Source organism: Plasmodium chabaudi (assembly GCF_900002335.3).
Source record: "Plasmodium chabaudi chabaudi strain AS genome assembly, chromosome: 10".
Lineage (NCBI taxonomy): Eukaryota > Apicomplexa > Aconoidasida > Haemosporida > Plasmodiidae > Plasmodium > Plasmodium chabaudi.
Window position 1 is genome coordinate 587,247 of NC_030110.2, and position 13,685 is coordinate 600,931.

Sequence of the window (13,685 nt, forward strand, 5' to 3'; positions counted from 1 at the left end):
TTATTAAAAAATTGCAAAAATTGTAAAATTGTGAAAATTATAAAATTCCAAAAAAATTAACAATTTAAATTATTTCCAAAAATAAAATACTACATAAATTTTTCCGTAAAATATTTATTTTTATTTAAATCGGATGTTATGAAATAAAAAAAAAAAACATGATATTTATTTATTTGGAAAATGGCAAGCAGTACCATCCATACGCTTAACTATTTATAATAATATTATATAATATGTAAAATGTAAATAAATAATTATATAATATATATATATATTTACTTTATTTTTGCATACATTCTAAGCCACGCGTGGGAAGCCGTGAGCTCTGTTACTGTCGGGAATACAAAAAATAAAATTTCAAAGTGAACTCAAATTTAAGGGCCCCAATAATTCCTAATATGTATAAAATTGTATGCATATATAATATAATGTATATATGGGCAAGCAAAAGGCAATTTGTTACTACATTGCCGTGCCTATATATAAAATAAATTTTATAAGTCCCTTGCTATTTTATACGTATATAATAAAAGGCCTATGGTGGCCCAAGGGTATTTTTCACAATTTTGTCACAATTTTTTCATAATTTTTTCATAATTTTTTCATAATTTTTTTCATTATTTTTTCATATTTTTCTTAAAAAAATATATTAATTTATTCCACAATTTTATAAACATTTTTTTAATTTAATTTTGCTAAATTATTTTTTTATCTTACATTTTTTGTTACATTTTTTATGTCACATTTTTTGTTACATTTTTTGTTACATTTTTCAGTTGAAACATGTAAATCACCAATAGGATGAAAAAAAATATGCAACGGCCCACTTGCATAGGATATGTAATCCCTACTTATATATATATATATACATATCAAATAATGTTGTAAAGTTAGAAATATATATCAAACACAATATATACTACAATGATGTAGGGACATAAATTTATGTAGCCATGAGGATACAAGTTTGCTTTCCCCATTTTATGCTTCCATCGATATATTTGTGTAAATACTATAGGTTACAAAAAAACGCAATTAACGATTCTTAGTATAGCATGAAAGTTTTAATCTTATACATGCACAAGTTAGAAAAAAATTAAAAACGCATACAGTACAAATGCATATGCATATGCATATAATTTTATTGGTACATTTAGTCCATTCTTTTGGCTAGCTATTTAGAAAAAAACTAGCTAAAAATTTGGGATGCATAAAAAGAAAAAATTTTGTAAAAATGTACACCTCTTAAAGGCTAAAGATAGCACACGTAGGTTTGGCAAACTACGAAACGGTTATATTAATGTTGGACTGCTTTGCAATCTCAATTATGTTAGCTAAAGCAACAGCTTTTTCAGCAGCTAAATTCATATCTTGGCATATAATACATTTGATATTTGATTCTTCAAGTATTTTAATTGCTTCTTTTTCATTTGTTCCTTCAAGTCTAACTATTAATGGCTTTTTAAATTGTATTTGTTTAGCTGCATTTATTATTCCCCGTGCAATAATATCACATCTCATAATACCTCCTAATATATTTATAAAACATACTTTTGCTTTATCATTGTTATCAATTATTTTTAATGCTTCTGCAATTTCTTCTTCTGTTGCACTTCCTCCTACATCTAAAAAGTTAGATGGTGATCCTTTATGTAAAACAATTAAATCTAATGTTGCCATAGCTAGACCAGCACCATTTACCATACAAGCTATATTTCCATCTAGTGAAACGTAATTTAAATTATATTTTTTTGCTTCTAATTCTTCTGGATTTTCTTGTGTTAAATCTCTTTTATCAAATATTTCTTTTTGCCTATATTCTGCATTATCATCAAAATTTAATTTGGCATCACAACATAATACTCTTCCGTCATTAGTCTCAGATAATGGATTTATTTCTAATAATGTACAATCATATTTTTTGAAAATCTTATATAAGTTTACAAGCATATCTGTAGCTATATCTAATTCATTACCTTTGAATCCAATTTGCTCACAGAATTCTCTTGATTGACCATTTGTTAAACCATCTTTTATATTTATATTAATTTTATATATTGCTTCTGGTGTTTTTTTACTTATATCTTCAATAGATGAACCTCCAACACTTGAGCCCAATAAACATATATTGTCCGAATTTCTATCCAATAAAAATGCTACATATCTTTCTTTTCTTATATAAAATCTTTCACATATAAATACAGTATTACATTTTTTTCCTTCTGGTCCTGTTTGTTTTGTAACTAATGTATTATTTAACATTTTTGAGGCAACATCTTTTATTTCCATACTATTCCTACATATATGTACTCCACCTTCAAATTTATTTTCTTTAAAATATCCTAACCCTCTACCTCCACTTAATATTTGTGCTTTTATTACTAAATCTATATCACCACATGCATTTTGTAGTTCTAATGCTTTTTCTTCTGCTTCTTCTGGGGTTTGTGCATGATACCCTTGTGGGCATGGGATATTATTATTACGTAATAAATCTATTGATAAATATTCATGTATACTTAAATACTTTTTTTCTACATAAAATTGGCAACTCCTAATATTTTTATAACTTAAATTGGTACCCCTTTTTAATATATTATGTCCAAATTTCCTGTGTCCCATCATCATACACTTTAATTCCTTCTTTAATGCGTTCATTTTTTATAACCGTGTTTTTATATGAAATTTTATTAATTTTATTGCGTATATATTTTTCGCTAGCATATATAGTTGTGCGTGTGTATTTTCACTCCTTAAAATGGATGCTCAATCACCACGATATGTTTATATATATGCTCGGCATACAATGACCCAATTTATTTTATTCTTCTTTCTTATTTACAAAAATGAATATTCTCAAAAGAATGCACATATTTATGTACCCATTGGCTAGTTCAATTTTCTACCATTTTACCGCCAAAAAATTAATCATCCTGTAGTATATAAAATTGTGTAGTAGAAATAAATAATGATGACAAAAAGTAAAAATAAAAAAATACAATAATATTCTCATAAAGATTTCTGAACGCTTTTTTATGACCATTCATAAAATATATAAGTGAAGAAAGGAAAAAATTAAAACTCAACGAATAGGTTTTCCATAAGGCTGATTGCTCTATTGTCGTGTGTGTGTTTATGTATGTACGTATACGAACAATATTTATTTATTTACGTATTTTTGTTTATGTATTGCTTTATCTTTTCGTTCTAAATGGCATATGCATTCGATGCTTTTTTTATTAACATTTTTTTTTTTTTTGCACAAAGCTAGTAAAAAAAAAAAAAATATAGCTATATATTCAATATCGCTAACTATGTTAATATATTTTTTTAATTTTTTATTGCTGTTAATGTTAAAATGTTGTATTTTGACAAAAAAAATTGCAATACATATAATATTTTTTGGTGAACGGAAAATAAAATAGTAACATGTGCATACATTACACGTAAAAAAGGAATAATACACATGAATAAGTACAGGGCTTAGGCTCTCAAAATTATACAATAGCATAGTAACTATTTTATGGATATATATAAAAGCTTAAACATACGCATGAGGCTATTACTTTTTTAGTAAGTATATATTATCAAAGAGAATGTAATTTTAATGTGCGTTCCTCAAAATGTTAACGTAAGGAATATAAAACAATTTGGGGAATGCTGAATTTTAAAAAATCGTTATATATATATGTATGGCAAAGTTGTTAAAAAATTTTAGGAAGAATATAAACTCCCGATTTGAAGCTACAACTCTCATTTTTTGTACATATTTTAATCACATGATTATTTAGTTATTTTCCATTTGTCCATCATTGGTTATTTCTTTTTGAAAACAAAACAATATAGCAAAAGATCAGAAATAGGTAGACATATTACAAAAAATGGATTTAACTTTGAAGAATTCAAATAAAGTTTTATTATGTATACCCCATTATATAATATGCCATACAAAAAAAATAAAAAATACCATTAAAAAAATAAAATAATGAAAAAAGTTGCCATTTTATTTTAAAGGGACATATTAAGAATTGAAATTCGACAACTGTTAAAATTTATTTTATTTCACATGCATTCGTTTATTCCAACCTATATTATTTCTTCTCCATCCGAATTAAATTTTCTACAAATTTTGTCAAAAGAAATGATAAAATTTTTTCCAACTAAGATATTCTATATTTCTTACTTTATTTCTACCGAAAAATAAATATTCAAAAAAACATTTTTTTTTTTTCACATTTCCTGAGACATATTATTTACACAAAGTGCACAACTATTTATGTACAAAGGTGTGTACATATATATTTTTTGTACTTATCATATTTATTTTAATATTTTTTTGAATTGACCATAGAAAAGGGGGGTTATATATATGTGTGTGAATTTAAATGATCATACCATGTTTGGTTTTATTTTTATGAGATTTTTTTTATTCGATTTTTGAAATATGATTTCCTTTTTTTCTACCAAATTGTGTGTTAAGAGATAGAAGAGGATTACCATTTTTTGTTTTTAATTTTTATGTTATTATTTTTTTCTTAATTTTTTGGACGGAAAAGAATGGAGAAAGAGAAACAGAAGAAAGCTCAAAAAAATGTGTCTAAACTGTTACATACCAAATCAAATAAAAATGAAACAGATAATATTGATGATCATGTTTTAAAAAAATATGATATAATAAAAAAAATTGGAAAGGGAGCATATGGTATAGTATTCAAAGCACGGTGTAGAAAATCTAAAAAAATAGTAGCAGTAAAAAAAATTTTTGGGGCATTTCAAAATTCTACAGATGCTCAAAGAACATTTAGAGAAATAATGTTTTTACATCAACTAAATGGACATGATAATATAATTAAATTATTGGATGTAATGAGAGCAAAAAATGATCAAGACATTTATTTAGTTTTTGAATATATGGAAACAGATTTACATGAAGTTATAAGAGCAGATATATTAGAAGAAATTCATAAAAAATATATAATATATCAATTATTAAGAGCATTAAAATATATGCATTCAGGTTTATTATTACATAGAGATATTAAACCATCAAATATATTATTAAATTCGGAATGCCATTTAAAAATATGTGATTTTGGATTAGCTCGAAGTATATCAACAGAAGTTAATGAAAACAAAATACCAGTTTTAACAGACTATGTAGCAACACGATGGTATAGAGCACCTGATATTTTATTAGGAAGTACAAATTATACAGAAGGTGTCGACATGTGGTCGCTTGGGTGCATTATGGCTGAATTATTATTAGGAAAACCATTATTTAGAGGTAATTCAACTATGAACCAATTAGAAAAAATTATTGAAATAGTTGGAAAACCAAATAAAAAAGATATTGAAGATATAAAATCACCATATGCTGAAACTATTATATCTTCTTTTGCTGATACTGGAAAAAAAAAAAAATTTTCAGAAATTTTTCATAAAGCATCCCAAGACTCAATCGATCTACTTGAGCAACTGCTACAATTTAATCCAACAAAAAGAATAACAGCAGAAAAAGCTTTAAAACATAAATATGTAGAAAATTTTCACCATTTAATAGAGGAACCAGTTTGCAAACATATTATTACTATACCTGTTGATGATAGTACAAAATATAGAGTTGACTTTTATCGAAATATTGTATATTATAATATTTTAAAAAGAAAAAAAATGTCTATTCATAGAGAGCATTATACAAATGCTCAAATTAGTAATTCAAAAAATGAATCAATAAAAGAAAATATGTTAGAATCACAAATAAGTAATGATGTAAAAACAGATGTACAAATAGATGCCGAACAAGCTGAATATATAATTCAGAAGGGAGACAACTATGATATACATAAAATGGATTCAAAAAAAGGTAGAGGAAAAAAAAAACGGCATTTTATATCTAATTCACCAAATACAAACATAGAGACACATCAAAAGGGTGAGCCAAATTGTAGAGAAAACAATTTACACTATCCTGTGGAAAAGAAAGCAGATGTGGATGGACCTCAAGGGAATAAAGAAAAGGGAAGCAATACCAAAAAAAAGTTGAAAAATAAAATAAAATCGAAGCCAAAAGTGGTGAGCACAAAAAATGCTGGAAAAAAAGATCCACTATACTGTGATAGATCAGAAGCTTTGCACAACAAAAGTTATGTACAAGGCAAGAATGAAAAGCACTACTATGAACATACAGGTGAAAATAATGATAATATAAATGAAATGGCCGACCAAAATAACTACTATAAAACTGTAGTCAATCCGAATATTGAAGGCCAGTGTCGAAATACAATGCCCATACATAATTATAACACTGGACAAGATTTTAGTAAACATTATTTTTATAAACAAAAGAAAAAGTATTGATAATCCCTTGAAAGTAGGCATATATCATAAACCGATTTTTAGAATAACATATAAAAATAGATGAATGTAAAAAATAAAGCCATATTTATAAAGTGGCAATAACAGAAGATATGACCTCACACATTTTGTTAGAAAATATAAATGTGTGTAGAGTGATATTAAAAATATAATTTAAGTTAATACATTTTTTTTTGTCAATTTCCAAAGAGAAAATGATGAATCTCATTCCGTTTGCCCTATACTATTATTAATATTATTATTGGTATTATTTTTTTTCAGTTTTTTTATTTTACCGAATGAAATGATTTATAAGGGGAATAAAAAACAAAATAATTCATGAGGATATTCAAAACCTTTTACAAATAAATTAATTATGAAATAAATATCAAATATGCATTTTTTTATTATAATTAAATTTTTACGCTTTTTCGTTCGTAAAAGTTTCATTTCCCAATATACATATCACATTTACAATAAAATAATACAATTTTATGTTTTAATTAATCAAATTATTTCATATAATGTTTTGGTTATATGATTTTATTCCGTTGTTTTTGTTTTTTTCATTCTATGGATGTGATATATGTGTGTTGTTGTATATTTTTAATATGCTTATAATTTTTTTTGGTGCAACGTACATATAATTACGTGTGTATATATGTTTATCTTTTCTAGACGTGTATGAATAACTAAATTAATTATTTTCTTCATAGTATTATAAAATTTGATAATCTCTATGCATAAACCAAATAATATGGGCATGTACACATCCTTATATTTTCCAATTTTTTGTTCTGTCTGTTTTAAACGGGTCCCTATTTGGGAAAGGCATACATTTATACTTCCTGCGCATGAAACAGTGATAAAATATAATAAAATAGAATGCGGTTGGAATGGTTTTACTTTGCACAACATACAAATATTCCGTTTATCCCAACGTTAACAAACTAATGAAACTGCTTGAGGATCCATTTGTTCTCTTAAAGATATAATTAAATGATAGCATAATATGAAAATTGTATGAATATAAAATAAAAGGATAAACAAAAAAAGGAACAACGTCTTATTTTTATACTTATATTTGTGTGCACCAATTTTGCACTTACAATTATTATAGCTTTTGGTATACCATACTAAATAATAATATAGTTTAAATATTTTTTTTCATTTTTTTGCACATATTATATTTGATTAATACATTATATATGTATATTATATGCAGATTGAATATGGTTATTTTTTTATCCACCGTTTGAGTTTGTTAACATATTTTGAGGAACGAATTTATTGTATTCTCTCGTTTATTTTGTTTTCGCTTTAGACTTTGTCATATATATGCTTGCATATTATTATATGTTGATTTATTTTTCATATGTTTTTATTTTTAATATTTATTATAGCATAATGCAAAAATGTGTATAACTAAATTAGAATTACAATATAGATTTAAAATATTTAGAGAAGAAAGAAAACACTTTTAATTATGATTTTAAATTAATTCACAACCAGACATGTGCATAAACCCGTTTATTCTTTACCTCTATACTATTTAGTTGCAAAAAAAAATATTTTAACTTTTTTGTGTGTGTAAAATATTGTTATATATACAATACGATGGAATTCAATATGAAATGAAAAAATATTGTAACTATTTCTTTAATAGGTAGAACCCGTTTTTATATAAAACTATTGCTTAACGGTTTATATTGTCATTTTCAACTTTTGTTGCTTCATTTGTAATAACGATGATTTTGCACTTTAAAATAAGACCGCTGATATTACTTACATATTTATACATGAGTTTTGTCAATTCAAATAAGCACATTCAAAACACATTGTCACCACATACCTTATCTCAAAATATACAAAAACAATTATATAGTAAAATAGTTTCACCCCTAACCAATGTAAATATAACTAACCCTATTTTAAATGGACGTATTCATAAAAAAGATAATAAACATACTTGTGAAGCAGCAGGATGCTCTTCCTATAAAAATATTATAAAAAATAATGACACCAAAAATAGCATTCATGATGATTGCTTAGACGGATTTATTTGTAAAAAATGCAAAAAAACACATGCGAAAAATTCTAATATATGTTTTTATTCCAATCTTGAAGGGTATCAAAATTTATATGATGCATTACTTGAAGAATATACAGTGACACCCTACGATGATTTTAAAATCCCTTTAAATAAATCGACCAAAAAGGACGATGATAATGAAAATGGTGAAACAAAACAAGGGGGTGATGAAAATTCGGAGAAACAGGATGAAGACGATGAGGGAAAAGACGACGATAATAAAGATAGTGGAAAAAAAAAAAAAAAAAAAAAAAATGATGATGACGATGATGATGAATCAGATGAAGATGAAAAGGAAACGAAGAAAAAAAATAGTAATGATGATGATGATGATATTGCATTTTTTGAAAGAAAAGAAAATACAAACTCTTATCAAAGTTTAAATAAAATAAATGAATATGCAAAAAATAGTGTGAATCAAAATGGGATCAAGCTTGGTGAGAAGGCAAAACATAAACATAGTAATAACAAGCATGGGCAATTGAATGTACTAAGCCCTTTTGTAAAAAACTATGGATTTACACCCTACTCTACTAATGATTATTCTTTTTTGTTTGAAGAAAATAAAAAATCAGAAAAAATTGTATATAAAAGATTAAAAATAAATATAAATAAATATGAAGAATATTTAAAAAGTAAATTAAATAAATGTGATGTTTCAAATGATGGGATGATAACTATATATATTAAATTGTTGTTACAAATTGTTAAGGACAAAAAAGATATATATGTTGATATAAGTAAGCAAAGTATTTTAAGTTCCAAAACAGAAAATAAATCTCATCATACTAAAAATGAAAAACAAAAAAATGATGATGACTCAACGGATGATGAAAATGAATCTGAAAATGACAGTGACAGTGATGATGATGACTTTTATGGGAGTAACAAAAAAAAATCAAATAATTATTCCTATTTAGAAATTCTAAATTTAGGAAATAATAATAATGCAACCACTAACCAACCACTTAAATATGATGGACAAAGTTTTCCTTATAAAGACATGCAAAAAAAATTATCTACAAGTTCGTACCACCTTAATGAAAAAGAGAAGAACAAAATAAACACAACAGATAAGACAATCATTCAAAATATAACAAAATATAATTTTTATCAAGAAAGATTAAGAGACGATTCAGATGGAGATTCAATGGGAAATTATTATAAATCTAAAAATGGATTCTTTAAATCTTTATTTTCTAAAGTTTATAGAAAAAAATCAGATGATGAATATGATGATTATGATAGTGACTCTTCATCAGATGATGATAGTGAATATGGTGGCAAAAAAAGAAAACGTTTTCGTTTATTTTCATGGAAAAAAAAAAATAAAAATAAACAACACTCAAGAAAAAATAAAAACGATGATGAAGAAGAAGATGATGATAAATATTCGAATAAAAAATATGATGACGAAAATGAAGAAAATGATGATAGTGAATCAAAAGAAAATAAAAAAAGTAATAACGATGTAATTGCAAAAGATGATAAAAAAAAATCAAAAATAAAAGCATTTTTTAGCAAAATAAAAAATAAAATTCTACCTGAAAAACAAAAATTACATATAGAAGCATTTTTTAATAGTATTATAGTTAAGTCTTGTAAAAATTCAATAAAATGGGAAGGGAAAATGTTTAAAAAAAAAGCACTTGTTGAACTTACCTTGAAAGTTCCTGTTAAAATGAAATACATTGAAGATGAGCCTCTTAGTTTTTTTAGATCTGGATTTGAAACTATTTTAACTTGTCATAATTGTAATGATATAATATTTAATTCATGTGTACAGGTAAGTTATAAGTTTCGAAAAAAAAAAAAAAAAAAATACATACAAAGTTTAAACAAAAGGTGCATGCACCTATTCATATAATCATAATATTGCACTTTTACAATTTCACATTTTCATAGGTTTATTGCACAAAAAAAAATGAATACGAACATGGAAAGGACAATGAAATGAACCAAACTCAAAACAAAGCAAATGATTCAGCTTCTACAGCTGGGAAATCACCAAATGCTTCACAGTTACCATATATAGCTGGTGCATCTGTACTTTCATCCTTGCCAGCATATCAGCATAATAATTATTATCCAGGAAATACTAGCATGTCCCATTATAATACTTATAGTGGAGGAATATGTAACTATTTTAGTTATCTTATATTCCTTTTCATATTTCTGCTTAGCTTCTTGGCAATTTGATAATAAATTGGATCGGATCAGGGTTCGCACAGAAATAATTCAAAGAAGGTACGCTTGTCATATTTTTATCATGTTTTTCCCTTTCATCACACGCTTCTTCATGTACCGAAATTGCCGCTTAGTGATCAGGATTTCCTCAGACTGGTTCGGTGCCTAAATAGGGGGAAAAGGAAAGAAAAATGACATCACAATGAAAAAAGGCAGAACAGAATGAAAAACAAAGCAGAACAGAATGGGAACAGGGTTCTGGGCATACCTTGGAGAGTCCGTTGTCAACATCTGGTGTAGGCTCCGGAGTGTCGTCATGATATTGCATTTCTTTGCTATAAATATAAGAATATTTTTCTAAATAATTTGGCATAAAATTGTAAAGAAGTTTTCCAGTTACAAAATCTCGTACGATTAATCGGGTAGCAAAATTAAAATTTAATAATCCACCTTTACCACCCGATATATATTTTCTATGGATACAAAGCTCACGTAAAAAGTTACGAGCATTCATATATTTATATGTTGAAGTTTGATTTTGAGAAGGATTATCATTACAATTTTGACTTAATTGAATAGAACGAATAAGTGTATTTTTTATTTTATATCTTTGACATAGCTGTTCAGGAATTATATTACAAAGGACCTGAACAACATCAATATATTCTCCTTTGTAATGATCGATAGAAAAAACACCATTAATTATTAAATCATGTTTATTAAAAACAATTGAAGGAAATATGATACCAGGACAATCACATAATGTAAAATTATAATGATTTAATGATATGGTTTGAAAATGCTTAGTTTTTCCTGGTTGCCTACTAACACCTACTTTTTTTTCGCCAACTATTGAATTAATTACTGAACTTTTTCCTACATTAGGAAATCCAATAAAACCAACCACCAATTTTGGCGTATCATATGTTTCTGTTTCTATTTCATGATATACATTTTTTATTTTTTTTTTTATGTCTTTAATTAAATTTATTAAATCATTTACACTTAATATATCTGTATTCGCGTTTTTTTTTTCTTCATAACTTAAATTTCCATAACCTGTATTTACTATCTTGACATTTTCATCGCGCTTTATTTCGACTCCATTTTCATCATATTTTACTTCCACTTCGTTATCCTCGCGTTTTATTTCGCTACCTACTTCGCTATTTCGTTCACTACTTATGTCACTATATGCTTCATCACTTGATTCGCCACTCGTTTCGCTATCCGTTTCGTTACTCGATTCACCACTCGATTCGTTACTTGATTCACCACTCGATTTATTGCTTGATTCAGGGCTTCGCCTTAGAGCGGCCCAATTTACATTCGAGCGCTTTGGATATTCGTTATAAACTATTTCATTTTCTATTTTTTTATTTTCATTTTCTATTTTTTCATTTTCATTTTTTATTTTTTCATTTTCATTTTCATTTGAATTAACTTGATTATTAATTGGACTATTTGTATCCCAATTTAAAAGTAGCATATCTTCAATAACTATTTGATTTTGATGATATAACTCTCTTAAAGCAGAAAAAAAAATAAATTTAATTTTTCTTTCTTCAAAGTATTCAGCCCATACTTTTCTTTCTTCATAAGTTAAAAAATCGGATTTATTTAAAATTACAATAAATTCTTTCCTTTTATCAACGCTTTTTGTATATATCTCTAATCCTTTAGAATAAAAAAATAAAGGATTTCTTGCATCTATAATATAAAATAAAATATGACTTCTTTCTATAACCCTCCATAATTGTTTCCAATATTCTATATTTTTTTCATATGGTGTTACAATATATCCTTCCTTTTCTTCTACTCGACTTAGTAATTTTCTCCAATCTACAAAATGCTCTAATTCATATCTTTCTAATTTATTTTTATTAAGTTCACTTTTTGATACTCTCTTTTCATATTTTTTACGCAGATTTTCGTACGCCCTCATATACTTCAGTTCGTACTTCTCATCTTTCTCCGTCTCGTCCATCTCTCCATTCTCATCGGCATTATCTATCTCGTTCACCTCTTCCTTATCAACATCATTACCTGCCTCGTCCACCTCTTCCTCTTCATCGGCATTACCTGGTTCTTCCACCTCTTCCTCCTCACCGGCATTACCTGGTTCTTCCGCAGGTTGCTGATCAGGCTGGGGTTGGTTGGAATCGCTGGGTGTCTCTGGATTCACACGTGGTTTGGGTTTATGTTCCAAAAGAGATGTCTTTCCATTTATTGGCATTAAATGTTTTCCCTTCATTAAAAATGAAATATGTTTAATATCTCTTTTTGTTTTTCGTTTTTTTATCTCAACTGCTTTTTTCAAATTTATATTTAGTTTGTCTTCTTGATTTACAAAGATTGGTCTACCAGGTATAGGCAGAACAATATTTTGAATATCACTTCGATATATATCATTTTGAGGTTTTGGATTTTTTTTTTCTTTAATTTCATTTTTTTGTATAAATATTTTACTAACTTGCACATTACTAATGGCTAGTTGGTTATCTAAATAATCATCAATCGAACTTTTATTTAAAACGGATATTTGTTTACTTACATTTTTATTTCCTTCATCTTCATAACCAATTTTAGAATATAATATACGATCTGATTTTTCTTTTTGTTTTAATTTATTATACATTAAACTCCTTCCCATATAATTATTTTGCTTCTTAGGTTTACTTTTTTTTGTATTACCCGCCATTTTCTTTAACTATCCAAAACGTCAGCACTGTTTCGATTCGTTGCACATAAAATTACGTACTTATGGCTGTACATAAAATTGCGTACTTATGGCTGTACATAAAATTACGTACTTATGTATTTTCTTTATTAAAGTGGGAATACAACAGGAGGGGAAAATAAAAAAACAAAGCTACCTCCTTTTTGTTTCCAAATTTAGGGAAACGATTTTAATAAACAATCAAATCAAAACATGTTATACAAAAATAGTTATAAAATATTTGTATAACTATTTTTACAATTAAAAAATATATATTAACTATTATATTGCAACATACATATTTTATCACTTGTTTTTTCCAACTTTTTCATA

At 26.2% G+C, this 13,685-nt stretch overlaps 4 protein-coding genes across 4 annotated transcripts; 2 read left to right on the forward strand and 2 right to left on the reverse strand.

Annotated features, from left to right (window-relative positions):
* Positions 1-1,281: 1,281 nt before the first annotated feature.
* On the reverse strand, positions 1,282-2,658 carry PCHAS_1014000 (succinyl-CoA ligase [ADP-forming] subunit beta, putative; the record flags this gene model as incomplete). The annotated part of the gene is made up of 1 exon (XM_734860.2): positions 1,282-2,658. The coding sequence occupies one exon, from the start codon at positions 2,656-2,658 to the stop codon at positions 1,282-1,284; it is 1,377 nt and encodes a 458-aa protein (XP_739953.2).
* A 1,899-nt stretch (positions 2,659-4,557) lies between these two features.
* On the forward strand, positions 4,558-6,357 carry PCHAS_1014100 (mitogen-activated protein kinase 1, putative; the record flags this gene model as incomplete). The annotated part of the gene is made up of 1 exon (XM_733806.2): positions 4,558-6,357. The coding sequence occupies one exon, from the start codon at positions 4,558-4,560 to the stop codon at positions 6,355-6,357; it is 1,800 nt and encodes a 599-aa protein (XP_738899.2).
* A 1,745-nt stretch (positions 6,358-8,102) lies between these two features.
* PCHAS_1014200 (surface-related antigen SRA, putative) lies at positions 8,103-10,645 on the forward strand (the record flags this gene model as incomplete). The annotated part of the gene is made up of 2 exons (XM_016798323.1): positions 8,103-10,232; positions 10,352-10,645. The coding sequence occupies 2 exons, from the start codon at positions 8,103-8,105 to the stop codon at positions 10,643-10,645; spliced, it is 2,424 nt and encodes an 807-aa protein (XP_016655548.1).
* A 57-nt stretch (positions 10,646-10,702) lies between these two features.
* On the reverse strand, positions 10,703-13,334 carry PCHAS_1014300 (large subunit GTPase 1, putative; the record flags this gene model as incomplete). Its single annotated transcript, XM_016798324.1, has 2 exons — positions 10,703-10,798; positions 10,902-13,334. 2 exons carry the CDS (start codon positions 13,332-13,334, stop codon positions 10,703-10,705), a joined length of 2,529 nt encoding a protein of 842 aa, XP_016655549.1.
* Between the last annotated feature and the right edge of the window lie 351 nt (positions 13,335-13,685).